This window comes from Myotis daubentonii, chromosome 3 (assembly GCF_963259705.1).
Source record: "Myotis daubentonii chromosome 3, mMyoDau2.1, whole genome shotgun sequence".
Classification (NCBI taxonomy): domain Eukaryota; kingdom Metazoa; phylum Chordata; class Mammalia; order Chiroptera; family Vespertilionidae; genus Myotis; species Myotis daubentonii.
In genome coordinates, this window is record NC_081842.1 from 68590319 (window position 1) to 68615707 (window position 25389).

Below are 25389 nucleotides of genomic sequence, written 5' to 3' on the forward strand. Positions count from 1 at the left end.
GGTGGTGAATGATAGCTCCTAGTATGCACCAGCAACATCCTAAGGAAATGTTGGAAATTTTCTTGCCACTGGTATTTCATAATCCACACACAGGTAAGAACGTTAGTGACTAGAATGAATGCTATATTCTTCCGAGTGATACTAACAATAGTCTTCGATGGAGGCAGCCAGGGCCAGTAAGACAGTGGTCTGGGAATCCTTTTGCCAAATTCCAATAATATAAATAACCAGATAGATTAGAACTCAAAGTGCTATAAGCAAGGATTTAATGAAATTATTGTTTGCTGGAAGATTTAAGGATCACTGCTCTAACTTCTCAGGCATGACCATTCCCAGGGGCCCTTCCAGAACTCTAATCCTGATCCCTGTGGCCTCCCACAAAATCAAGAAGGGTCTTGTCATCTCTATGGGAGGTTTTCATCTCATTTCACCAGTACAGCAGGCTTACTCTGGTAGGGTGAAGAGAATGTGGAAGCTTTGGAAGTAAAATAAGGACAGAATTCAAAGAGTGTGACCCCTAATTTGCTTAGCTGACATCTCATCGGTGGTACTGGCGACCCAGAAGGGTATGAAGGTTAACATATAACTTGGAGCAGTTTCATAGCATTAAAGACTAAGGGTCACATAAAAGCTGTTTTAGTCATTAACAAAAATCCTGTAATTTCTGGGAGAAGCAAACATTCTAATTGTATAACTTTGTTGAAATATCCCATCCACTAAAAATTTTTGAATAAGAAGGTAATAATATTTTTGTATCTAAGATCCAGTAGATTCTAAATAAGGTTACATTTTAAGTGAAGTTATTTTCTATGCTTTTCTTTTGTTAGGGGCAAAAATATAATATTGGGGACTAACTATAGTTATAAGAAATATGAATCATGCTCTGTTAACCTTGTGATTGCCTTGTTCTGATTAAAGAAAGGACATTTTAACCTAGCTGGGAATTTTATCCTCCCGCTACTCCAGTCAACCTTGGACCTGGCAGTCAACCTTGGACCTGGCAGTCAACCCTAGAATTCGGTCCATTCTCATTCAAGAACTGCCTATTATCATGGAAAGATTAACAAGTTGCCCAAACAATGGAGTCCTGCCCCAGCATGCATTGCCTCCTTCCCCATGCCTGTAATCCCTACTTCCCCATGTAAACTTTGTCCTGCCCTATATAAGCAGCTGATTTATGGGGGGGCTGCAGAGCAGATTTTTGTGGATGACCTGCTGCTCTTTCATACTGCCATTGTTGTTGGAATAAATGCTCATATACCACCCAAACCTGTCTCTGACTTGAAAGTCCTATCCTAGTTCTTCAGTTTAGTGAAAACTTATTCATTCTTGATGTTTTTTTGTGTTGTTCTTTTTTCTAAATGTCAATATTTCCTAGAAGAAATGTTTGCCACACAATTGATGTCAAAAACACACACAAAAAACCCCCACAAACTACCAATTATGAGTGAACGCCACCAACAGGAAGCTCTTTCTCACAACGTGAAGGCATATGCATCATCTGTAGTCTGAATGTGCCACTTCACAGTACAGACTGAGATGCCCTACCTGTTTCCATGGAAACAGTGGGCCGCAGAGAGAAGCCACTCCCTGGAGATGACCGAGGCTCCACAGTAGGCAGATCCAATGAAATGGAGGCTCACTTGCCAGGGCCACCCCCCTTCCAGGGTGTCGGTGCCCCCAATGATGCGGTGGAGGGTGGAGGCACTCCCACTGCAGCCTTTGGGAGAGGAAGGGTCATGTGATTTAAAGGCAGACTTAGAAACAAATTGGAATGAAGTCGGGTTTAGTGCAGAGTTTGTGACTGATTAACCAGGAAAGCAATTGAAATCTGCTTATCTAGATAGGAGCCAATGTGTGGGTCTTTCTGAAACCAGCACCAACAAACCACTCCCTCCCGAGTCTCCTACAGTAACGTGAGGGGAGGAGGGGACCTGTTAGTAGCAGCTGCTCTGATAGGAACAGCTGCCGTGGGGCTTAGGTTGTTAGTAAAAAGGAAAAAATTTCATTCCAAATGCAACTGAATTGAGACTGTCTTTGAAGTTCTGCTGATTTGAGAAAAGCATTTGGGAAACAATTTGAAAGTCCAAGACTAAGGAAAACCTATTAAGAAACACTGGTTATCAGAGCAATTCTTTTCCGGTGTAAATAGTACTGATAAGGTCAGAGAGTTAACATGTTGCTACATAGCCAATAGAGGCCACACAAGTAACAATACCATATGGCAGGTTAGTTTTCAAACCATAGATAAAGCAAGAACCAGGGCTTTATTTGATCTAAGGTAAAGCATAATTAGCAAAGTCATCCACTGTGTGCCAGTATGCATTTCTTTCTCATAGGTTTTTTATTTAAGAACTTGTCCCTTGAGAGAACCAAGATGGCGGCACAGGTTAATGCCGGAGATTGCTGCCTCGAACAACCACTTCAGAGATATAACTAAAGGACAGAACAGACATCATCCAGAACCACAGGAAGGCTGGCTGAGTGGAAATTCTACAACTAGGAGGAAAGAGAATATCATACCCAGACTCAGAGGAGGCGCAGTGCTGAAGTGAAATACTCAGGTGCGGAGTGCGCTCACAGAGCGGGCTGGTGGCGGAGGGTGCGGTTGTTGTTTTCAATCGGGAGGGAGTTTCAGACTCTGAGCTCCAGATCTGGGCGAGTCTCTGGGGACCCAGACTCAAACGGGAGAAGCGGGACTGTCTGGCTTTGGTCAGAACTCGAAGGCAGCTTTCTCTCCGAGGTTTGCAGCAGTTGCTGGGACTCTGAGAGGCAGAGCCCCTAGGGACAGAACTGAGAGCAGCCATAACTGCTCGCTCTGCCCGCCCTGTAGATCCCCGGGGACCCGCCCCGCCCAAGCCCTGCGCAGAACCATTTGCCGGATAGCCTCAGGCAAAGGCTAGATTAGCACCGCCCTAGAGATCCAGCACAGAAGCTCTCCCACTGCAGACACAGCTGACTCTCATAGCCAGTTAGCCTGGAGGTCAAATCACCCCTGGTATCACCGACAACAATCAAGGCTTAACTACAAGACTGTGCACAAAGACCACTAGGGGGTGCACCAAGAAAAGATAAAAAAATGCGGAGACAAAGAAACAGGACACAAATGTCAGAAATGGAAGATATAGAGCTCAAAACCACACTTTTAAGGTCTCTCAAGAACTGTCTAGAAGCTGCCGATAAACTTAGTAAGGCCCTCAAAAAGACTGGTGAGACCGCCGATAAATGTAGTGAGATCCTCAAGAAATCTAATGAGACCCTCGATGTTGTGATAAAGAACCAACTAGAAATTAAGCATACACTGACTGAAATAAAGAATATTATATAGACACCCAACAGCAGACCAGAGGAGCGCAAGAATCAAGTCAAAGATTCAAAACGCAAAGAAGCAAAAAACACCCAACTGGAAAAGCAAAATGAAAAAAGAATCCGAAAATACGAAGATAGTGTAAGGAGCCTCTGGGACAGCTTCAAGCGTACCAACATCAGAATTATAGGGGTGCCAGAAGATGAGAGAGAGCAAGATATTGAAAACCTATTTGAAGAAATAATGACAGAAAACTTCCCCCACCTGGTGAAAGAAATAGACTTACAGGTCCAGGAAGAGCAGAGAACCCCAAACTAAAGGAATCCAAAGAGGACCACACCAAGACACATCATAATTAAAATGCCAAGAGCAAAAGACAAAGAGAGAATCTTATTTTTTTAATATATTTTTTATTGATTAAGATATTACATATGTGTCCTTGTCCCCACGTTACCCTCTACCCCCCCCCCCCCGCTCGTGCCCTCACCCCCCCGTTGTCCGTGTCCATTGGTTAGGCCTATATGCTTGCATAAAAGTTCTTTGGTTGATCTTTCCCCCTTACCCCTCCCCTCCCCTACCTTCCCTCCAAGGCCCGACAGTCCAATCAATGCCTCTCCATCTCTGGATCAGTCCTTGTTCATCAGTTTATGTTGTTCATTATATTCCACAAATATAATGAGATATATATAGTGAGATCCTGTGGTATTTATCTGCTCTCCAGTTCCATCCATGCTGTGGCAAATGGTAAGAGTTCCTTTTTCTTCTTCCTCTTCTTAAAGAATACCTTTCAGCATTTCATATAATGCTGGTTTGGTGGTGATGAACTCCTTTAGCTTTTTCTTATCCGTGAAGCTCTTTATCTGACCTTCTATTCTGAATGATAGCTTTGCTGGATAAAGTAATCTTGGTTGCAGGTTCTTGCTATTCATCACTTTGAATATTTCTTGCCACTCTCTTCTGGCCTGCATGGTTTCTGTTGAGAAATCAGCTGACAGTCGTATGGGTACTCCCTTGTAGGTAACTGAGTTTCTTTCTCTTCCTGCTTTTAAGATTCTCTCTTTATCTTTTGCTCTTGGCATTTTAATCATGATGTGTCTTGGTGTGGTCCTCTTTGGATTCCTTTTGTTTGGGGTTCTCTGTGCTTCCTGGACTTGTAAGTCCATTTCTTTCACCAGGTAGGGGAAGTTTTCTGTCATTATTTCTTCAAAAAGGTTTTCAATATCTTGCCCTCTCTCTCCTTCTGGTACCCCTGTAATTCTGATGTTGGTATGCTTGAAGTTGTCCCAGAGGTTCCTTACACTATCTTCATATTTTTGGAATCTCTTTTCTTTTTTCTTTTTCGGTTGGGTATTTTTTGTTTCTTTGTATTTCAAATCTTTGACTTGATTCTTGGGATCCTCTTGTCTGCTGTTGGATCTCTGTAAATTATTCTTAATTTCAGTCAGTGTATGCTTAATTTCTAGTTGGTCCTTTTTCATGTCCTCCATGGTCTCACTATACTTATTGAGGGATTCATTAAATATATCGGCGGTTTCCATAAAATTCTTGAAAAACCTTATAAACGTGGCCTTGAACTCTATATCCAGTCATTTGCTTTCCTCCATTTCTGCCATTTGTGACCTGTTTCTTTGTCTCTGCATTTTGGCTGCTTCCCTGTGTTGATAGAGTGGCCCTGCGCGCCAGGTGTCCTGTAGGGCCCAGTGGCTCAGCCTCCCCAGTTACCTGAGGTGGACACTCTTGGTGCACTCTTGGTGCCTTGGTTGTTGTAGGATCACTGGGAGGAATTGACCTCCAGGCCAAATGGCTGTGAGAATCAGCTGTGTCTGAAGTGGGAGAACTTCTGTGCTGAAGACACCCTTTTGGGGCAAGACTTGCTTCAGTGGGGCTTTGGTGCTCACTGAGTCTGCTCCCTGAGTGTGTCCCTTATGGATCTGAGGGGTTTCAATCTGGATGGTCCCCCTCTGACCACTGGGTACAGTGGCTCCTGGATCTAAGGAGGTGCTAATTCAGCCTCTGCCTGAGGCCACACAGCAGGAGCCACGAAGAGGCTCAGCTGTGAAGCAATGCAAGCTGCTGCGGGGCCTTGGGCCTTCTCTTGGAAGTTCTGGGTCTGCCTGGCTCAGCTGCAGTTAGGTAATTATCAGTTTTCAAAGGGCCGGTACATTCACATGCAAAAGCCTCTGCCGCAGCCTGGGTGGGGCGGGGTCTCAGGGAATCAAAGGGTGTAGCAAGCAGCTATGGCTGATTCTCCGCCCAGCCCTAAGGAGTCCCGAGTCTCAGTGCCCCGGTAATTACTGCAAGCACCTCTGAGGGAAAGCCACCCTCAAGTTCGCCCGCTGCCCGACAGTTCAGCTTCTCCCCGTATGAGTCCTGGGTCCCCAGAGACTTCCCGGAACCAGAGTTCAGAGCAGTCGGGAGCTTGTGATTCAAAAAGACAGCCGCATCCTCAGGTGCCACCCCCTTTCCGCACGCTCGAGCCGCCGTACCTCTGCACTTCACCTCCGCAGCTCCTCTGGCTCTCAGTGTGCTTTTCTTTCCTTCTAGTTGTAGAATTTACACTCAGCCAGCCTTCCTGTTGTTCTGGATGATGTCTGCTCTGTCCTTTGTGGTGTTTTTCAATTGTTGTGGGAGGCGGCAATTTCCTGGTGTTTATCTATGCCGCCATCTTAGTTTCTCCTTAAAGAGAGAATCTTAAAAGCAGTAAGAGAAAGAAACCGAGTTACCTACAAGGGAATACCCATACGACTGTCAGCTGATTTCTCAACAGAAACTTTGCAGGCCAGAAGGGAATGGCAAGAAATATTCAAAGTGATGAATACCAAGAACCTACAACCAAGATTACTTTATCCAGCAAAGCTATCATTCAGAACCGAAGGTCAGATAAAGAGCTTCACAGATAAGGAAAAGCTAAAGGAGTTCATCACCACCAAACCAGTATTATATGAAATGCTGAAAGGTATCCTTTAAGAAGAGGAAGAAGAAGGAAAAGGTAAAGATACAAATTATGAACAACAACTATGCATCTATCAACAAGTGAATCTAAGAATCAAGTGAATAAATAATCTGGTGATCATAATAGAATCAGGGACATAGAAAGGGAATGGACTGACTATTCTTGGGGGGGAAAGGGGTGTGGGAGATGCGGAAAGAGACTGGACAAAAATCGTGCACCTATGGAAGAGGACAGTGGGTGGGGAGTGAGGGCGGAGGGTGGGGCGGGAACTGGAAGGAGGGGAGTTATGGGGGGAAAAAGAGGAACAAGTGTAATAATCTGAACAATAAAGATTTAATTAAAAAAAGAAAAAGAACTTGTCCCTTGATCAGAGTTATTAGCAAGTGAAGTTCTCCTTATAAACATCTGGTACATTAGTGCTTGTTATCAAGAAAGAAGGTGGAATCTATTCTAGTGTTTTTAAAACTGAGGAATAATTTCATATTCAGTTCACTAGTACTCTTCTCTGGGCCTGAGGCAACCTCTGCCAGGGGAATGACACCAAGAAGGGGATGAAAAGCAAAACTGAAGAGGAAATCTGGACTCTAGCTACTCACTGCAGCCTTCTTCATCGCTTCCATCTGGACAATCCACAGTCCCATCACACTTGGCATTTTGTTTCCGAAAGCAGATATCATTGCCACACTTAAAAGTTCTGTTGTTGCATGGAATGCCTAAACATGAACAAAAGAAGACAGGGGTTTGTTTGTTTTTTTATCCAAAAACAGATCTGAATAAATGACACTGAACTCTGCAAACGATGGCTTAAGCACAGGTTGGGTATTTTATTTGCTGCTCTGGGAAACACAGCAGAGGGAAATGAAGCAATGGCCCTCATTGGCCTGCCCCTTCACTTCAGCAGAGCCATTGGAAGGCCGGCAGGCGGGCAAGCGGGCGGGCGCATCTGCTGAGAATCAATCCAAGGGCCTCACCTTTCTTCCACTGCAGAAGAACTGCAAAGCAATTGGCCATATCATTGACTTTAGGTCATGACCTCTCTGCTATTATCTTGTTCTCCAAGAAAATTTTGGAGCAAAAATCATCACCATACTCAGTCTTTTTACATGATTGGGGCAGTGGGGGTGGGAGAGAGAATGGACAGACTGAATTATAGCACATTTGTTCACAGTGTGTGTGTCTCTGCAGGGGCATGGTTTTTAGCAAGTTCCCTCAGTGTCCTTCCGTCTGGAGCGGCATTAAAAGCAAGTAAGCAATGAAAATCTCCCAGTATTCACACACCCACACATAACACTCCACCCCAGTTAGTGACCAACAATCTCATTCTGTCCAAGACGGAGAGGATTCCCGGGATATGGATTTTCAGTATGAAAACTGAGAAAGTCCTGGGAAAAGAGACAACTTGATAAGTTGATTATCCTAATCCAACAGAGGTGTTTAGATTCTGATTTAAAAGAATTGTATAGCCCTGGCTGGGTTTCTCAGTGATTAGAGCATTGGCCTGTAGACCGAAGGGTCGCAGGTTTGAATCCTGGTCAAGGGTATGTACCTCTGTTGCAGCCTCGATCCCTGGCCCTGGTTGGGGTGAATACGGGAGGCAACCAGTCAATATATCTCTCTCCCATTGATTTCTCTCTCTGTTTCTCTCTCTCCCCCATCTCTGTTTCACTCTCTAAAAATCAATGGGAAAATATCCCTTGGTGAGGATTAAATTTATATATGCATTTTATAGGTAGAACAGCAGAGTGCCAGAGCCCTTACTCTGAGTGCAGTTCTGCTCGTCCTGGCCGTCCTCACAGTCCCTGAAGCCATCACAGACCAGAGGGCCCGGCTGCCTGAAGGAGCTGGAGTTGCAGGCAGGTTTAAGAGTCACTAGAATGAGAACAGACAGAACAATCCTGAGCCTGAGACATCACCTGGACTCTGATGACGAGCAGTGCCCCTCTGCAGGTAGGCTCAAAGGGTTAAGACGACTTAAATGCAATGAAAAGTGTGTTCTCCTCAAAATGGACATATTCAGGGAGAAAAGCAAATGTTTAAACTTCGGTGTAATTCCTAGCACTTTGAGTTTGTCAGATCTGAGTTTTTGCTTTTGTGTAAATGTGTTGAACTCTGGTGGGTTATTTAATTACAATTAAATGCATTGTAAGATTTTTATTTTAAGAAAAAAAAGCATCAGGTATTATTTAAATTGAACTTATCTACCTTCCTAAACAAAGTGGGAGGGTCCTGAGATTGGGGATTTTGTCTTATTCTTCTCTGTACCTCAAGCCTCTGTCCAAATAGTAGGTGCTCATTAAAGGCTTGTTATGAGCTCTGACCTGGTGGCTCAGTTCGTTGGAGTGTTGCTCCTACACCTAAAGGCTGTGGGTTTGATTCCTCGTCAGGACACATACCCAGTTTACAGGTTTGATTCCACTGGGGCACATTTGGGAGGCAACCAATCAATGTTTCTCTCTCATATCCATGTTTCTCTCTTTCTCCCCCTTCTCTCTTGAAAATTAATAGAAACATATCCTCAGTTGAGGAATTAAAAAGGTTTGTTGAATGAATTATGAATGTGAATTCTTAGAGGATAATAGACTTGTAGTCTATATGTAAGGAAAACTCTCTTTAAAATTATTTTATCTCGAGAGATTCATATCCTGAATTAGAAAATACCAGTGTAAATTGATCACAATTTTTTGGAGTATTTTTTAAAAATTGCCTTTTTAGCCAAAACCGGTTTGGCTCAGTGGATAGAGCATCGGCTTGAGGACTGAAACGTCCCAGGTTCGATTCTGGTCAAGGGCATGTACCTAGGTTGTGGGCATATCCCCAGTAGGAGATGTGCAGGAGGCAGCTGATCGATGTTTCTCTCTCATCGATGTTTCTAACTCTCTATCCCTCTCCCTTCATCTCTGTAAAAAATCAATAAAATATATTTTTAAAAATTGCCTTTTTACAAGTGACAGGCACAGTATATTAGCAGGCATTCTTAGAAGGTATGATTTCTTAGACATTTCTGGTTCTGTGAAAGTTATCACTTTTATTATCTGATTGTATTTTTTTCAGAGGTACCTCTTGTGAGGGGCAGGAAAGGACATTGCTACTCTAAAATAGTTCCTTAAGTCTCCAAGAATACCTAGTTGATGCCTAGGAAGTAGCTCTCAAAATGGCATGATGAGAAACAATGATTACCAAAACAAAACAAGACACACACACACACACACACACACACACACACACACACACACAAAACAAAACAAAAAAAACAAACAAACAAAAAAACACATACACACAAAAAAACAGTCCTTATTCTAAAATAACAATAATTACTTTGTTTTGAGCAAGGAATAATAATAATTAAAAACAAAAGCAATCTCAATTGCTATAATGATCAGTTTCCTTAGTAAATAGAAGACCCCATAGATTCAAAAGTTCAGTGCACTATAAGTTTAAAAAAGTTTCATTCTGGCCCTAACTGGTGTGGCTCAATGGATAGAGCATCAGCCTGAGGACTGAAGGATCCCACGTTCGATTCTGGTCAAGAGCATGTACCTTAGTTGCGGGCACATCCCCAGTAGAGGGTGTGCAGGAGGCAGCTGATCGATGTTTCTAACTATCCCTCTCCCTTCTTCTCTGTAAAAAATCAATAAAATATATATTTTAAAAAGTTGTATTCTGTTTTGTCAATTAAAAAAAGGAGTGTAGAGTCTAAGGTTATTTTTATGAATATAATTTACCACAATTAGTTATATTAACTACAATATTTCTCCAAGAATATAAATAAGATTCAATAGCTTCACCATCGCAATTATTTGAATTAAACTCTGGATCCTCAGGAGAAAGTGTTACCAATAGTATCATATGATCCGGTGAACTTTCATCCCCATATTGCTCCCTGAAACTGAAGATAGATTCAGAAATGACATGCAAAGAGTAATGGAAAACCAACAGATATCCTCCGCGCAAAATAGGAATATCCAATACCCCAACCCTTAGTCATCACCAATGTGATATTGATGCAAACTATATAAGTAAAAAATAGTAACAGTTCTTTCATTCACAACACTTGTGCTCCATACTTCACTGCAGATTCTCTCTAGCTGAAAGAACTGTGCTTTAATATAGGACTGTTCCATATTTAATTTTTTGAGGAAACTGCATAACATTTGCCATAATGGCTGCAATATGGAACTACCATTTGGCCCAGTGATCCCACTTCTAGGAATATATCCTAAGAAATCAAAAACACCAATCAGAAAGAACATACCAGTATGCACCACTATGTTCATAGCAGCATGATTTACAATAGCTAAGATCTGGAAACAGCTCAAGTGCCTATCAGTACCTAAGTGGATAAAAAAACTGTGGTACATTTACACCATGGAATATTATGCAGCAGTAAAAAAGAAGAATCTCTTACCCTTTGAGACAGCATGGAGGGACCTGGAGAGTATTATGCTAAGCTAAATAAGTCAGTCAGAGAAAGATAAGTATTATATGATCTCACTCACATATGGAATCTAATAAACAAAAAAACAACAACAAAAAGCAGATAAACAAAATAGATCCAGAGACATAGAAGCATGGAAGAATCTCAGAAGGAAGGTCGGGTGGGGGGAGGGGTGTGGGGGGGGGGGCGGGGAGAAGAGATCAACCAAAGAACTTGTATGCATATATGCATAACCCATAGACACAGACAATAGTGTGATGCAGGCCTGGGGTGGGGGGCAGGGGCAGGCTAGAAGGGGTCAATGCAGAGGGAGGGTACATCTGTATTACTTTCAACAATAAAGATAATTTTAAATTTTTTAAAAAAAATAAATTGTTTAAATAAATAAATAAATAAATAAATAAAATGGAATTGTTATATTTAAGATTGTGGTTGACTAAATTATTTGCCACAGATCACCACTTCCTGTGGTATATTATGCACCCCTATCCCTTGCCATGACCCCACACTGTGAAGAATAAATCTCCCTGTCCCTTGACTATGGACATAGCTACCTGACTTGCTTTAACTGGTGGGATATGACACAAGGGATGGTGTGCCAGTTCCAAGCCCACAATTTAAGAGGGACCATGTGATGTTGCTGACTCCTTCTTTGCTCTCGTCACTGCCCTGGCTAGCACCCTAGGTCAATGAGGAAAAGAGCCATGAGGAGTAAACCTGACCCCAACCTTCAAAGAACCAAACTCAAGAGGACCCAGTGCTTGAAGCAGAGCCACCCAATGAGCCCAGCCTAGATCAGTCACATCCCAGACAACCAGAATGAGTGATTGTTGTAAATCCCTGAGTTTGGGGGTTGATTGTTATGAAGCAATAGGTAGCAGCTGCGAAGACCCAGGATATGCAGCAGGAGCAACAGTGGCCCTGAGAAGTTATTTATTCATATGAAAGTCATAATAAAAGTTTGATTACCCACCACAGAAAAGTTCATCACTTTCATCAAAGCAGTCATTTACTCCGTCACACCGCTGGGCCTGAGGGACACACAGGCCCGAGGAGCATCTAAAAGATCCAACAGGACAGGCTACAGAAAATTAAAAAATAGAAAATATTGTGTGGGTCCCTAGAAATCACTGGAGCACATTAATAAAGAAATATGAAGTGATTAGTGATTAAGGAATTGACAATATAACAGTAGTAATTACATAAGTTCTTCATCAAATCTAAGTTACAGGTGATAATTGAAAAACAAAAAAAGCAGAATTTATGAGAGCAAAGAAATCAAATAAATTCACCAAAACAGAGTCAACATTGCAGCCGGGTCACATGTAAGTCAAACTTCTACTTCCTCCATTCTTGCCTAAGCTCTCTGGCAAGACTCAAAGAAAGTGAAAGCTGAAGAGTACCTGAGAGAGCCCAGCATTCTTAGTGTGCAGTTTTAGACACCCAAGGGGGGTATGAATGGACTCTGGGGTCTGAATCCTCTATGATCAGATGCATTCTTCTGAGTAGTCTTTAGTTATATTTTCAATTAATCTATGTCTCAAAATATATGAGTAACCACAGATCTTAGAAAGTTGGACCTAGAGTAATTAGTGACTGGCCTCGAAACTCAGGACTCCTGCCTCCTCCCCAGTCCATAATTTTTTTCACTTCAATCAGATTGCAAGTTAAAGATTCCATTCCTGGTCTTGATTCATGAATCCTAGCTTATAGCTACATATAATAGAAACTAGAGGCCCAGTGCACGAATTCATATACCAGTGGGGTCCCTCAGCCTGACCTGCAGGATCGGACTGAAACCCACTCTCTGACATTCCCCAAAGGGTCCCATATTGCAAGAGGGCAGCGGCCAGGCTGAGGGATCCCACCAGTGCACGATGGGGACAGGGGAAGGACTCGGGAGGTTGGCCAGCCAGGGAGGGACTGTGAGAGGGCTCCAGGGCATGTCCAACCCGTTTCACTCAGTCTCAATCAGCCTGACCCCAGCAGCAGGCTAACCTACCAGTCAGAGCATCTGCCCTCCTGGTGGTCAGTGCACGTCATAGCAAGCGGTTGAGCAGCTTTAGCATATAAATAGCATATTATGCTTTGATTGGTTGACCAGACACTTAGCATATTAGGCTTTTATTATATAGGATAATAAATCCTTCCTCCCTTGCTATGGTCTGAATATTTGTACGCCCTCCCCAAATTCATATGTTAAAATACTAATGTCTGCCCTAACCGGTTTGGCTCAGTGGACAGAGCATTGGCCTGCAAACTCCAGGGTCCCAGGTTCGATTCTGGTCAAGGGCATGTACCTTGGTTGCAGGCACATCCCCAGTAGGAGGTGTGCAGGAGGCAGCTGATCAATGTTTCTCTCTCATTGATGTCTCTAACTCTCTATCCCTCTCCCTTCCTCTCTGTAAAAATCAATAAAATATTTTTAAAAAATAAAATGCTAATGCCCAATATGATGGTATTAGGAGGTGGTGCCCTTGGAGGTGATTGGGTCATGAGGGCAAGAATGGGCTTAGTGCTCTTATAAATGAGGCTTCACAGAGTTCTCTAGCCCTTTCCACCATGAGAGGATACAAGGAGAAATCTGTGATGCAGAAAAGAACCCTCACCTAACCACACTAACACCCTCATCTTAGACTTCCAGTCCCAAGAAATGTGAGAAGTAAATTTCTATTCCTTACAAGCTGCCTGGTCTGCAGTATTTTGTTACAGCAGCCTGAATAGACTCAGACACTCTCTGTACAAAGGAGTTGGGGAGAGTACATGGTAAGGATCCCACTATCTCAATGATGCACAGTGGAGAGGATGAGTTCCTGAAAAAGAAGATGGCTTACTATGTACCTGTTTCCTTGCTGGAAATGCTAATATTCCCATATTCAGAAGTGGACTATTCTAAATCCAGAAATAGGGCATTAGCAAAAAGAAAAAGGGGAAAAAAAAGATGTGTTCTATAGGAGCCTTCTCTCACATCTTATCCTCATGGAGTCCTAAGTGGTTAACCCTGCCTTTCCCTCTTTTAACACGTCAAGAATTTCCTGAGAAAGTCAGTATCTACTCCCTCCAGCTCTAATGACTTTCCTCAAACATTGCTTTGTCTATTGACCACTTCCTGGTCACTGTTCCAGTGCTTCTCACTGTGAAGCTTGACATTCTGACCACTGGTGGCTGAGCGCTCCTTGACTGACCAGCTCTCCCTGTAGATGAGGCCAAAGAGAGTCACAACTGTTGGTCTCCAATCGACCAAATGTTGGTGTGCACATCGTATTTACAAATAATTCTGGCTAGCAAAAGACAAATAAAGAAATGGGCTTGGTCTATACTTTAGGAGTAATGTGAGATGTTATTTTACAAATATGTTTATAAATCAATAATAAATAATTATACTATTTGTTCATAAATTAAACTATAGCAGTAATAAATATGTAATTTTGTGTATTATCTATTATATATTTAGTTTACAGTATATAAATTTGTTAAATATATATTTATTTATGTAGTATTTATTATAAAAATAAAAATGTAATAGAAAACAGCAGAAATAAAGCAGTTTTCATTCCTTTAAATTCTCCAAGTTTAGAGTTATTAAGTATTAGCCTCCTTTTCACCAATTTCTTAAGGTTTTCTAAGGAGCTGATCCCAGGCTTACGTTGACTGATGTTGTAACTGCCATATTCCACCAGAAGTGGCTTGTCCGAGAGCTTGGAACTGCATTGAAGCTGAATGTGAACAAGAGGGCTGGGCACTCGGAAAATGGTCTGGTGATCCATGTAGGAGCCACAGTACCTGAGGAGACAAGAATCGAAGATACAGGGTCTGAGGTCTTTCAACTGCATTCCTATTGACCATGAATTCATTAATGCTTTGGTCACTTGAGCTTTGTTAGCATTTCTTTTTTTTATATATAAGCATTTCTTAGGGTGGAGCTGATAGTTATCCTTTCTAAGCTAAGTGTCTGTGATTGAGTAACGTCTGCCCCCTAGATGTTGTCCTCCGCTAAATAAAACAAGAGCAGTACCACAGCCTGTCTGTTACCTCGCCCCTTGCTTTCCTCACCAACACTTATACTCAGAAGAAATATGGGGTTCATTCTCCTGGTCCCCACTCATTTTGTTGTGTAAATCACTGCGCAATATTGCCTGCTTCTGTCTACAAACCTCTCAATAGAGCAGAGTGGAATACATGAGCTCAGATTGAAAATATACAAAGAACCCCAGCAACACTTAAAGCAAAAGAGAACAATATCGTTTCAAACTAAATTGAAATCAGATGCACACTTCAGAGCTTGTCCTTGGCAAAATTTCGAAGGAGTAATGTCTATCTACAATATTTCTCTATCTCAATTTTTCTTACTTGTCATCACCTAATAGACAATGTCCCTCCTGTTAGTAATTCTTATTATACGAGCCCTGTGGTTAGTGAAACATGAAGTCTTATTACACAGGGGCCCATGATAAGTTAGGCCTTTGCCCTGTGTAGGTGAGGCTCTTCCCAGGGTGAAACCTGCAGGGTCTCAAAAGGAAATAGAAGACACAAGGCTTGAGGGGGAATGTCCTCCACCGGAATCTGTGACTGTCAATCACTCCAGGTCCCCAAAGCACTTGGGAAGCACCGTGTGTTCCAGGACCACACACAGGTATTCAGTGGGAGGGGCAGAGAGTTAACCTATGATTTCAACATTTGAATAAGGAAAGCATTCATGTGCATTTCAGAAAGAAACTTTTGCAATTGGCTGATGTTCAGGACTTGATGGACTAACAAACCAGCTCCTGTGATAAGAGGAAGAGATAACAGCTGCCATGGCCACCAGGCCAAGTGGAAGCCAGTGTCTGAGAAGCATCTGAAAGCCAAGTGAAGCTTTTGAGGCCATAGACTATTCTAGTTGATCATCTTGGGATTAGAATACAAATTTATACGTGGAATCTAAAGAACAAAATAAATGAACAAACAAAATAGAAATAGATCCATACATACAGACAATAGATTAATGGTTACCAGAGAAGGAGGGTGGGGGTTGGGGGACTAGGTGAAAAAGGTGAAGGGATTAAGAAGTACAAATTGATAGTTACAAAATAATCAAAAGGATGGAAAGTACAGCATGGGGAATACAGTCAATAATATTGTAATAACCATGTGTGCTGCCAGGTGGGTACTTGAAATATCAGGGGGAACACTTGGTAAAATATATGATTGTCTAACCACTATGGTGTACACCTGAAACTAATACAGCATGATGTTAACTGTAATTTAAAAATTAAATTTTTTAAAAAGAATACAAACTGTGTTCTGAAAACATGATGATTGTTATCTGTGTCATAGTGATTTTATATATGTTCTCTATTAACATATACTAGGCTTTTCTTGCAAAGATGAGCCTCACTCAAATATTCAAAAGTCAGGAGGAAAAGTATATTTGAATACATGCTTGGGGTGAAGTTTAGAGAGGAACAGTCAGTAATGAGTCATGTCAGTGGCTAATGAAACAAAATTTTTTTAAAAAAAATAAAAGGTTGGAGCAACTCAGCAAAATTGAGTTTACATGTACAGGCATATAATGGGTAAGAAAACTGAGATGTAAGGAAGTGAAGTAATGGGTTAAAGTTTATATGGCAAGCGAGTGGAAGCAGGATTTAGACCAGCCGGACCCGGCCCGTTTGAAATGAATAAAACTAAAAAAAAAAAAAAAAAAAAAAAAAAAGACCGTACCCTTTTATGTAATGATGTTTACTTTGAATTTATATTAGTTCACACAAACACTCCATCCATGCTTTTGTTCCGGCCCTCCGGTCCAGTTTAAGAACCCATTGTGGCCCTGAGTCAAAAAGTTTGCCCACCCCTGATTTAGACACAACTCTGCCTGATATTATACCCTGGCACTTTCAGCACAGCAGCAGCCTTCCCCTCAGGAACTCTGCTTTTTGTAGGAGGGTCTTCCATTTTCTCAGGGTTCATCTACTGCATTCAAGCTGCCCTGAGCATATACACCCATTCCCATTCTCTCTCAACTCAAGATCTGTAGGCTTTCTGGTGTCAGATTTACCTTTTCCTCCTTCCCATGACAAATCCAACACCCCTAGGCTACCCTCAGCAAGCCATCAGAAATTAGTTTAATTAGAGCCTTTCCTTTGGAGATGAAAAGGGCTGATAATGGGAAGAGCTGGCATTTTGAATCCCAGGGTTCAGCTGCATCAAGATAATGTGATAGGATCTTAGCCAGCCACAGGACAAAGTGAAGAGCTGGCCCTTCAGGGAAAGTACTTAGGCCAGAAGGCTTTCCTAGTAATGTCTCCCCTCATACTTTAACAGCAACATATTTGGGTTAGGCCAACCTTTCCTCTGGGTAAGGCCTTCCATTGGATTCCACACATATGGAAATTGGGGTGGTAGGAATTGCTACTTGGTTGGGGGGAGTATCTCATTTTCAAAACGGCTCTATTTTAGGAATACAACTTTACAAGAGATATCTCTCTACAGATTTGTTTTATAGACATCAATTAGAATACTAAAATGCAGTATCCTTAAAGCCTTGGAACACATTCTATAATATTTGTCCATTCAATGTCATTTCAAACACAATCTTATGAATCATAAAAATAGCTAATTTTTTTGGTGTGTAATATGCATTATTTCATTGAATGTTTACCCCCCAAAACACCTTATTAACTAGGAATTATTATCTCATTTTATAAACTGAAGGTCAAAGAGGTTAAATAACGTGTCCTAGTTAATCACCCTACTAAAAGACAGAGCTGGAATTTGAACCCGGGTCTTCTGCTTGTGCTATAATAGACCCTCAATTCAAAGACACTCCCAAAGGAGTACAAAGCACATCTTAATAATGGAGCCAAGAATGCTTTAAATCAGATAGAATCTGTTCCAATGATGACAGGACGAATGACTATTTAGCAAGAAATCTAAAAGTCTCAAGAAAGTAAAAGTGGTTGTTCAGGAAAATCCTTATGAAAGGAAAGGTTTTGCCCTGGTTGTTGTGGCTCATTGGTTGGATTTCTGGTTCAATTCCTGGTCAGGGCACATGCCTGCTTTGCTAGCTTGTTCCCGAGTAGGGGGTGTGCAGGAGGCAGCCGATCAATGTTCCACTCTCAGGTCAATGTTCCTCTTTCTCCCTCTCCCTTCCTCTCTCTAAAAGTCAGATACATATATATATATATATATATATATATATATATATATATATATATATGGATTCGTTCATGGAATAACAGTGAACAAAGAATTAGCAAGAAAAATCCCTTAGGCTACCTTCAAAAGGATAAAAGGATTCTTATCACAAAGTAAACAGAGAAGCCATTCTGCTGCCAAGACAGGGCATCCTACAGTTTAAAATACAAGACTTATTATAACTTTAGGAGCAAATAAATAATAACAACAAGGAAAGGACAAACTAAGAATGAGAATGAGGACCTACTATGTTGGTTTGGGATGCGCAGGCACCTAGATTTCTCTCAGCCTTTCTCTGATCAACCTCAACCCATGTCCCAGACTCAGGATATAACCAGGCCAATTAGGCCTCTTGTACTGCACAGAATTGGCTAAGGGTTTCTAACTTTTATACCACCTGGACTCCTATTTATTATTTTCCTCCATGACTCCATAGTTTGAAAGACTTTATCTGCCAAACTATTGTTGTAAAGTGCAGTGTGCACATTCACAGCCCAGCAGCATAGAGCAAGGACTGAGGAGCCATAAAGCATTGATTTGAATCCTGTCTTAATCACTTAAGAGCTGAGTGGCCTTGAGCAAGTATTAACTCCTGTATTCCTCAGTTTCCCTATCAGTAAATAGTAAAGTATACTCTTTAAGGACAAGAAAACCAAGGCTTTGAACCTCTGAGCAGGGCCCTTCATCGGATTCCTCACACATGGAAACCACTTACATGTGCTCATTAATTTCCCACCATCCGTGGTCACAGCCTTTCACACTCTTCTTGGTTATTGAATAGTTATGGAATTTCAGTGCTATGCCAAGAGTTGATAAAGGAGTCTGTGAAAAACAAGCATAGGTAAAAAATATATATATATTATTCAATTAAGGACATATTTCAGGCTAAGATTGTCTTACTCAGAACCCATTTCTTGGCTTGCTTTTTTTTTTTTTTTAAAATATATTTTATTGATTTTTTACAGAGAGGAAGGGAGAGAGATAGAGAGTTAGAAACATTGATCAGCTGCCTCCTGCACATCTCCTACTGGGGATGTGCCCGCAACCCAGGTACATGCCCTTGACCGGAATCGAACCTGGGACCTTTCAGTCCGCAGGCCGACACTCTATCCACTGAGCCAAACCGGTTTCGGCATGGCTTGCTGTTTTAAGGCCATTTTATTCTTTGTGCCCTGTGGCCTGTGGTGGGGTAGACCACTAACTCTGAGCAAACTCGGATGAGGAGGAGAACACGATGGAGAGGAAAGTGGGCAGCCCCATGCTCAGGGAGCAGCTAGTAGGTCCCACTTTGAGTGAGCTAAGTGATATTAGATCATATGTAGGTTTCAGTTTCCTCCCACTAAATGAGCCTAGCTTTGAAAACACCCACTTATTAATGAGTGTAGACATTGTCCTCTTTCAGTGATAAAAATGACATAGTTTATGTAAAGCACTACTCAGACTCTTTAGATAAAGGAGAAGTGAGTCAGCATCCTCTTCACATGAAACCTGGTTATTCCTAAAGGCAGTTACTGAGTCACCCCTAGATCTTCACAGAAGAGACTACACAAGAGAGGGAGCTGCCTATATAGTACAAGTACATATGAGTGTGTATGCATGTGCGCACACACACATACACACACATACACACATACAACTGACTTTTTATGGCATTGTGTGACATGCATATACATTATGCCTAATATGCCACAATTTTAGTTTTAATTTTCATTTGAACCAAGAATTATTTGCAACTTCTTTCATTTGCAAGGAGTAGAATTTTGGTTTATCCATTTTCAAGTTCTCTAATTCTATCTTAATTACATAAAAGATTATTTATTGCCTATACTTCTTTTAATTTTTTAATTTATTAAGGATTGTTGTGATCGTATTTATGAATGCTCCAAGATCATTTTAAAAAGAAGGTAATTTCTCTCTCTTTCTGTTCACATGTGTTTGTGTGTATAATATCCTCATTATTTCTATGGTTTAATTCCTTTCTTAACCTAATTTTTTATTTCCCACTATCTGTTATGAACCAAGAGAAAGAAATTAACATCTCTTATTTAAGCATTGTTTCTTCTTCTTCATATGTCCTATAGATTTTGATCTATAAGTATTCATGCTATATCCTTGGTGTATAAACAATTGTCATAATTATATCTTCACTGTGGACTGCCCTCTTTGTAATTATAGGTTGCCTTCCTTTTTTCACTGAAGGTTGTTGCCCTGATTTCATCATTGGCTGGCACTACGGTTGTGTTCCATGCTTTCTTTCTGTTTACATTTGCCTAATATGATATTGCTCATCATTTATTTTCAGCTTTATTAAATCACTTTTTATTCATTTTGTCTTTTGAAAACAATATATTGAACAATTAAGTTTGTAGTAATACTTTGTGATTCAATCCTAGTCTATCTTTTTTGTTGTTCTTGCATTGAGATATATTGACATAAACATTATATGAGTTTCAGGTGTACAACAGAATGATTTGACATTTGCATATATTGCAAATGTTGACCATAGTAAGTCTAGTCAAAAATCCATCACCATATAGTTAAAATTATTTTATTTTAATAAGAACTTTTAAGGTCTATTCTCTTAGCAACTTGCAAATATACAATACAGTATAATTAACTATATTATTTTCACCTATAGTCGTGCTGTACATTACGTCCCTATGAATTATTTATTTTATAACTGGAAGTTTGTGCATTTTGACCGCCTCCACTCATTTTGCCGAACTCCCACCTCTAGCAACCACTGATCTCTTGTCTATATCTGTGAGTTCAGCTTATTTTTTTAGATTCTGAACATAAGTAAGATCATAATATATTTGTCCTTCTGTCTTTCCCTTTTCCTTTTCCATCCCCTCCTTTCATCTTCTCTTGCCCCCATTCTCTCCCCAACCTTCAGACTTGATAGTCATCTGAGGCTCTAAGATTCTGCAGCCCTGAGGCCTTAAGATTCTGGCAGTGAGCAAGAGTCCAGCATCTTAATGTTTTAATTATTTTGTAAATGTTTGAGATGATAATAAAAATAATTTAAGGATGCATGCCATCAGGAAATTACCACTAAGTACAGATTTAAGTATGATAAAAGTATACATTTTATAAATATTACTAAATTATAAATTTAATAAATATTTAACTGACTTGCACAAATAATATGAAGCTAGCATGCTCCTGCCTCAGGGCCTTTGCCTCAGCTGTTCCCTTTGCCTGCAGCACTCTTTGCCTAGGTATGCACAAGGTTAGTTCCCACATGTCTTTCAGATTTTATTTCCGTGCAAATGTTCCCTTGTCAGTGAGGTTTACCCTGACTATCTTACTTAAGATAGCTAATTCTTTTTTTAAAAAAACATATTTTATTGATTTTTTACAGAGAGGAAGTGAGAGGGATAGAGAGTTAGAAACATCGATGAGAGAAACATCGATCAGCTGCCTCCTGCACGCCCCCTACTGGGGATGTGCCCGTAACCAAGGTACATGCCCTTGACTGGAATCAAACCTGGACCTCTATCCACTGAGCCAAACCGGTCAGGGCAAGATAGCTAATTCTTGACTTCCTCCCCCAGCTAACCACCACTCTCTCAGCTACAGCCCCCTTCCCTGCTTTAATGTTCTCCATAGCACTGTACATCCATATAACATACTGTATACGTATTTCAATTGCTCATTTGTTGCCTATCTCCCCTACTGTATGGTAAACTCCATGAGAGCAGAGTTTGTGTGTGTGTGTGTGTGTGTGTGTGTGTGTGTGTGTGTACTTTTATGGATCCCAGTGTTTAGCATACTGCCTAACATGTAGTTGGCCTTTAGCAATGACATATTGAATGAATGCAAACTGTATATTGCTTACTGCTTACATCTAATTGCTATGTCACACTATAATGATTTTATACATATATACTGAAAGAGCAAAGAAGACATCTTGCCCTATCTCCCTCCACATGATATTACAGTTGGAGAAAGAAAAATAGTTTGCAGACTAAGATTAAAAAAAAAAAAAAAAGCAGGAACACCCTGTCTAACACCAATAGGAGATGTACATCTATACTCATAAAAGGGTAATATGCTAATTAGACCGGATATACTGGACGTCTTCCAGACGTTATCCCAGACATCGTTTCTGACAAAGCCAGGGGCATGGCTGGCCTGAAAACCACCTGCGGCCCCTCACCCAGGTTGGCCCCGCCGTCCATTTGGGATCCCCCCACCCCGATCCAGGGCCCCCTTCAGTGCAGGCCATCTGGCCCCCACCTATACACCAGGCCTCTATCTTATATAACAAAAGAGTAATATGCAAATTGACCCTAACAGCAGAACGGCCAGAACAACTGCTGGACCAGTTACTATGTCAGGCACCGATCACCCGATGGTGAATGGGGAACCAGGGGTGGGTGGCGGCAGGGGGCGGAGCTGGCTGTGGGCAGCTGGGGGAAGATGGCCCTGATCGCAGGCCAGGCCTAGGGACCATAACCACACACAAATTTCGTGCACTGGGCCTCTAGGATTCTATAAATTTACATTATGGTTTGCTTATACAACTGAAATATATATTGCCTAATGCAACTTATTATTTATTTATTATTCCTATTATTATTCCAATGGTGAAGTAATTAAAAATTAACAAATGAGCTCTGTCATAATAAAAGAGTAAATTCTTTGATCCCATAATAATGTCTTTGCATTTTTAATACAAACAGACAAAATAATAAATGGGAAAATAAGCCCCAGCCTGCAAAAGGCAGTTAATTTGTAGGCAGAGGGTTGAAGTTGCAAAAACTTTCATGTTCTAGAATTTCAAAAATATTTATGTGTTATAAAACTAACTAATACTTTTTTGTAATTAAATTTTATAATAGAGGTAATTTAATTCAAAAATAAATTGCTACTAAAAGTACTATAACAATATTTTTTAAGGTAGTGGTAAAACTAGGCTACCTGAAATTTCCAGGTACACTTGCATTTCGGAGGATAGTAGCTTGGGTAATACGGACTTGAAATTTTCCCTTCAAAGCCAGTGATTTCTTTGACCAACACTGTGTTTTCACACTCTGGAAGAAAAAAATTCAGTAACACACAATGATTTGCAGTTGTGACATTATGGGACTGACACTGCATATCTTTCTTTCACTATAAATGCACAGTTTCTTAATCAACAAGCATGTATATATGAATTTAAACTAAGTTTTTACAAAAGAAATAGTACCCTGCCCTAACCAGTTTGGCTGAGTGAATAGAGCATCAGCCTGCAGACTGAAGGGTTCCAGGTTCGATTCTGGTCAAGGGCATGCACCTTGGTTGCGGGGGCACATCCCCAGTAGGAGGTGTGCAGGAGGCAGCTGATCGATGTTTCTCTCTCATCGATGTTTCTAACTCTCTATCCTTCTCCCTTCCTCTCTGTAAAAAAAATCAATAAACTATATTAAAGAAAAGAAATAGTACCCTACATAGGTATAGCTAAACTGTTTGTTCAAATTCTATATTTGTTTTCAAATAATGTATTTTGGTTACACATTTACAGGATGCTATTACTTCATAAAAAACACAGTTAAGCCTGGCCAGCATGGTTTAGTGGTTGAGCATAGACCTATGAACCAGGAGGTCATAGTTCAATTCCCTGTCAGGTATGGTCTGGGCACATGCCAGGGTTGCAGGCTTGATCCCCAGTGGGGGGTGTGCAGGATGCATCCAATCAATGATTTTCTCTCATCATTGAATTCGCTCTCTCTCTCCCCCTTTCTCTCTGAAATTAATAAAAATATATATTTTTTTAAAACTCACAGTTTAAATAAATTTTTAAAAGCTTCTGAACTTCTTTTGTTCAACTAAGTGCATCCTTGTTGTTGAAATATACCTAGTTTACGTAACAAGTTCTGTTTAAGACAATCTAAATGTCTATTCTTGCTGTATGGTAACCCTTCTCCTAGAATGTAAGCTTCTTGAGAGTATTGATTTACCTCTATTTTGTTTACTGCTATTTCCCTAACACCTACAGCCATTCCTGGCATATAAAGATATAACTATTTGTTGTTATAACTATTTGTTGATGAATAGACAAAGTCCATTACAATGTTCCTGAGATAATCACATTCTTAACCTTTGAAGTTAGAGATAATTTTCAACCCAATAATATCTCAAATATCTAGTCCAATAAATCCATTTTACATTTAGTTTTGTAATAATTTGAAGCAGAAAAACCACCAAAATAAGCCAAAGCCTTAAAATGTAGATGAAACTACAGCTATCACTATGTAAGCCAAATCCTCTTCCCTCCTCCCCCTTATCTCCCATTCTGATCCCTTTGGCTTTATCAATGTTCATAAAGAAGTTACCAAGGAGAAGAGGGGGGACATCTGTAATACTTTCAACAATAAAGATAAATTATTTTAAAAAGTTACCAAGACATGACCTGTAAGATCCGATCAGTTGCAACACGTATCACAAAGAGACTAGAGTTTCTTATTGTTTTGCTTTACTTCATTAACCCAAGTCCAAAAGAGAAGAATGAGGGGGGTCATTTCTGCTCATTGTTGCCTAGTAAAACCCACTAAATCCTCAAGGTTTTTGCTTCACGGGCACTTTCTGGGATGGCATTCACAAGTATGACTATAAATGAGACATCACAAGAGACAGACAAGTGTGCTAGTTACTTGCCTACCAGCTCCAAACGGACCCTTCTCTGTTCTGCAGTGCCAGGCTGGGACTCTGCAAACCATTTCCTTTCTTTACTACCTGGCTCCCTGATAGGCTCTTCCAATGGGGGTGCCAATTGGAAACTAGAAGGCTGGAGGAGGAAGAATCAGACTTCCCACCTCTTATTCCTGGGAGGGTCACCCGAAGGACACTTCTTCACCCCCGCAGGTAACACTTCATTCCTGTACAGAGCTGAATCCTGTTAGCAGTTTCTCCACCGTCCACTTTATTGAATCTCCTGCAAAGATACCAGCCTCTGCTGTCTGGCACCCCCTCCTTAGAGGTCTGGGTTCCAGGTCCATGAATATCTGCCTCTGAACTCAGAAACACCAGCACCAGCTGAGCAGCCACCCTTCCCCAGAGTTTCATTTCACAAATCCCTCCTCCAAGCTCTATTCCCCCAGTTGCTTCTTACATGTGTTGCTTTCTACATGATACAAAGAAAACTCAGTTTTCTTTTTGCCTTTTGAGTTACCTAGTTAACACCTTTCTATTGAGTTACCAGTTCCTTAAGTTAAATTTTCTCTACTAGAATAACTGATACGATATTTATGTTCCGACTGGGCCCTGAGTCAGGGTCCCTGACCTACACAACTAGTGTTATAATACAGCCTCAGGAGAGATCAGACAGGAGCATCGTAACAAATATTTCTACAGGTGACTTTGGGGGGCGGGAGACTTACTTTGTTCTGGAATGACTTCAAAATATGCCCGGATTCCTGATAGCCTCCATATCTGAGGAGATTTAAATGTCACCAACATGAGATTATTTGTAGAAACAAATGACATTAATGTTCTTGTAGGTTCACACATTCTGAAACCAGATAACAAAACAAT

The 25389-nt window shown here is 40.9% G+C and overlaps 1 protein-coding gene across 1 annotated transcript in view; it reads right to left on the reverse strand.

The window, feature by feature from the left end:
- The window catches only part of TMPRSS7 (transmembrane serine protease 7), a 45350-nt gene that overhangs the window by 5945 nt on the left and 14016 nt on the right, over positions 1–25389 (reverse strand). The window contains exons 8-15 of the mRNA XM_059687867.1: positions 25236–25366; positions 22798–22910; positions 18587–18693; positions 14342–14478; positions 11669–11776; positions 8019–8129; positions 6857–6973; positions 1549–1720 (exon numbers count right to left, since the gene is read on the reverse strand). Of these exons, the coding sequence (XP_059543850.1) occupies positions 1549–1720; positions 6857–6973; positions 8019–8129; positions 11669–11776; positions 14342–14478; positions 18587–18693; positions 22798–22910; positions 25236–25366 (996 nt within the window). The remainder of the gene's footprint in view (positions 1–1548; positions 1721–6856; positions 6974–8018; positions 8130–11668; positions 11777–14341; positions 14479–18586; positions 18694–22797; positions 22911–25235; positions 25367–25389) is intronic.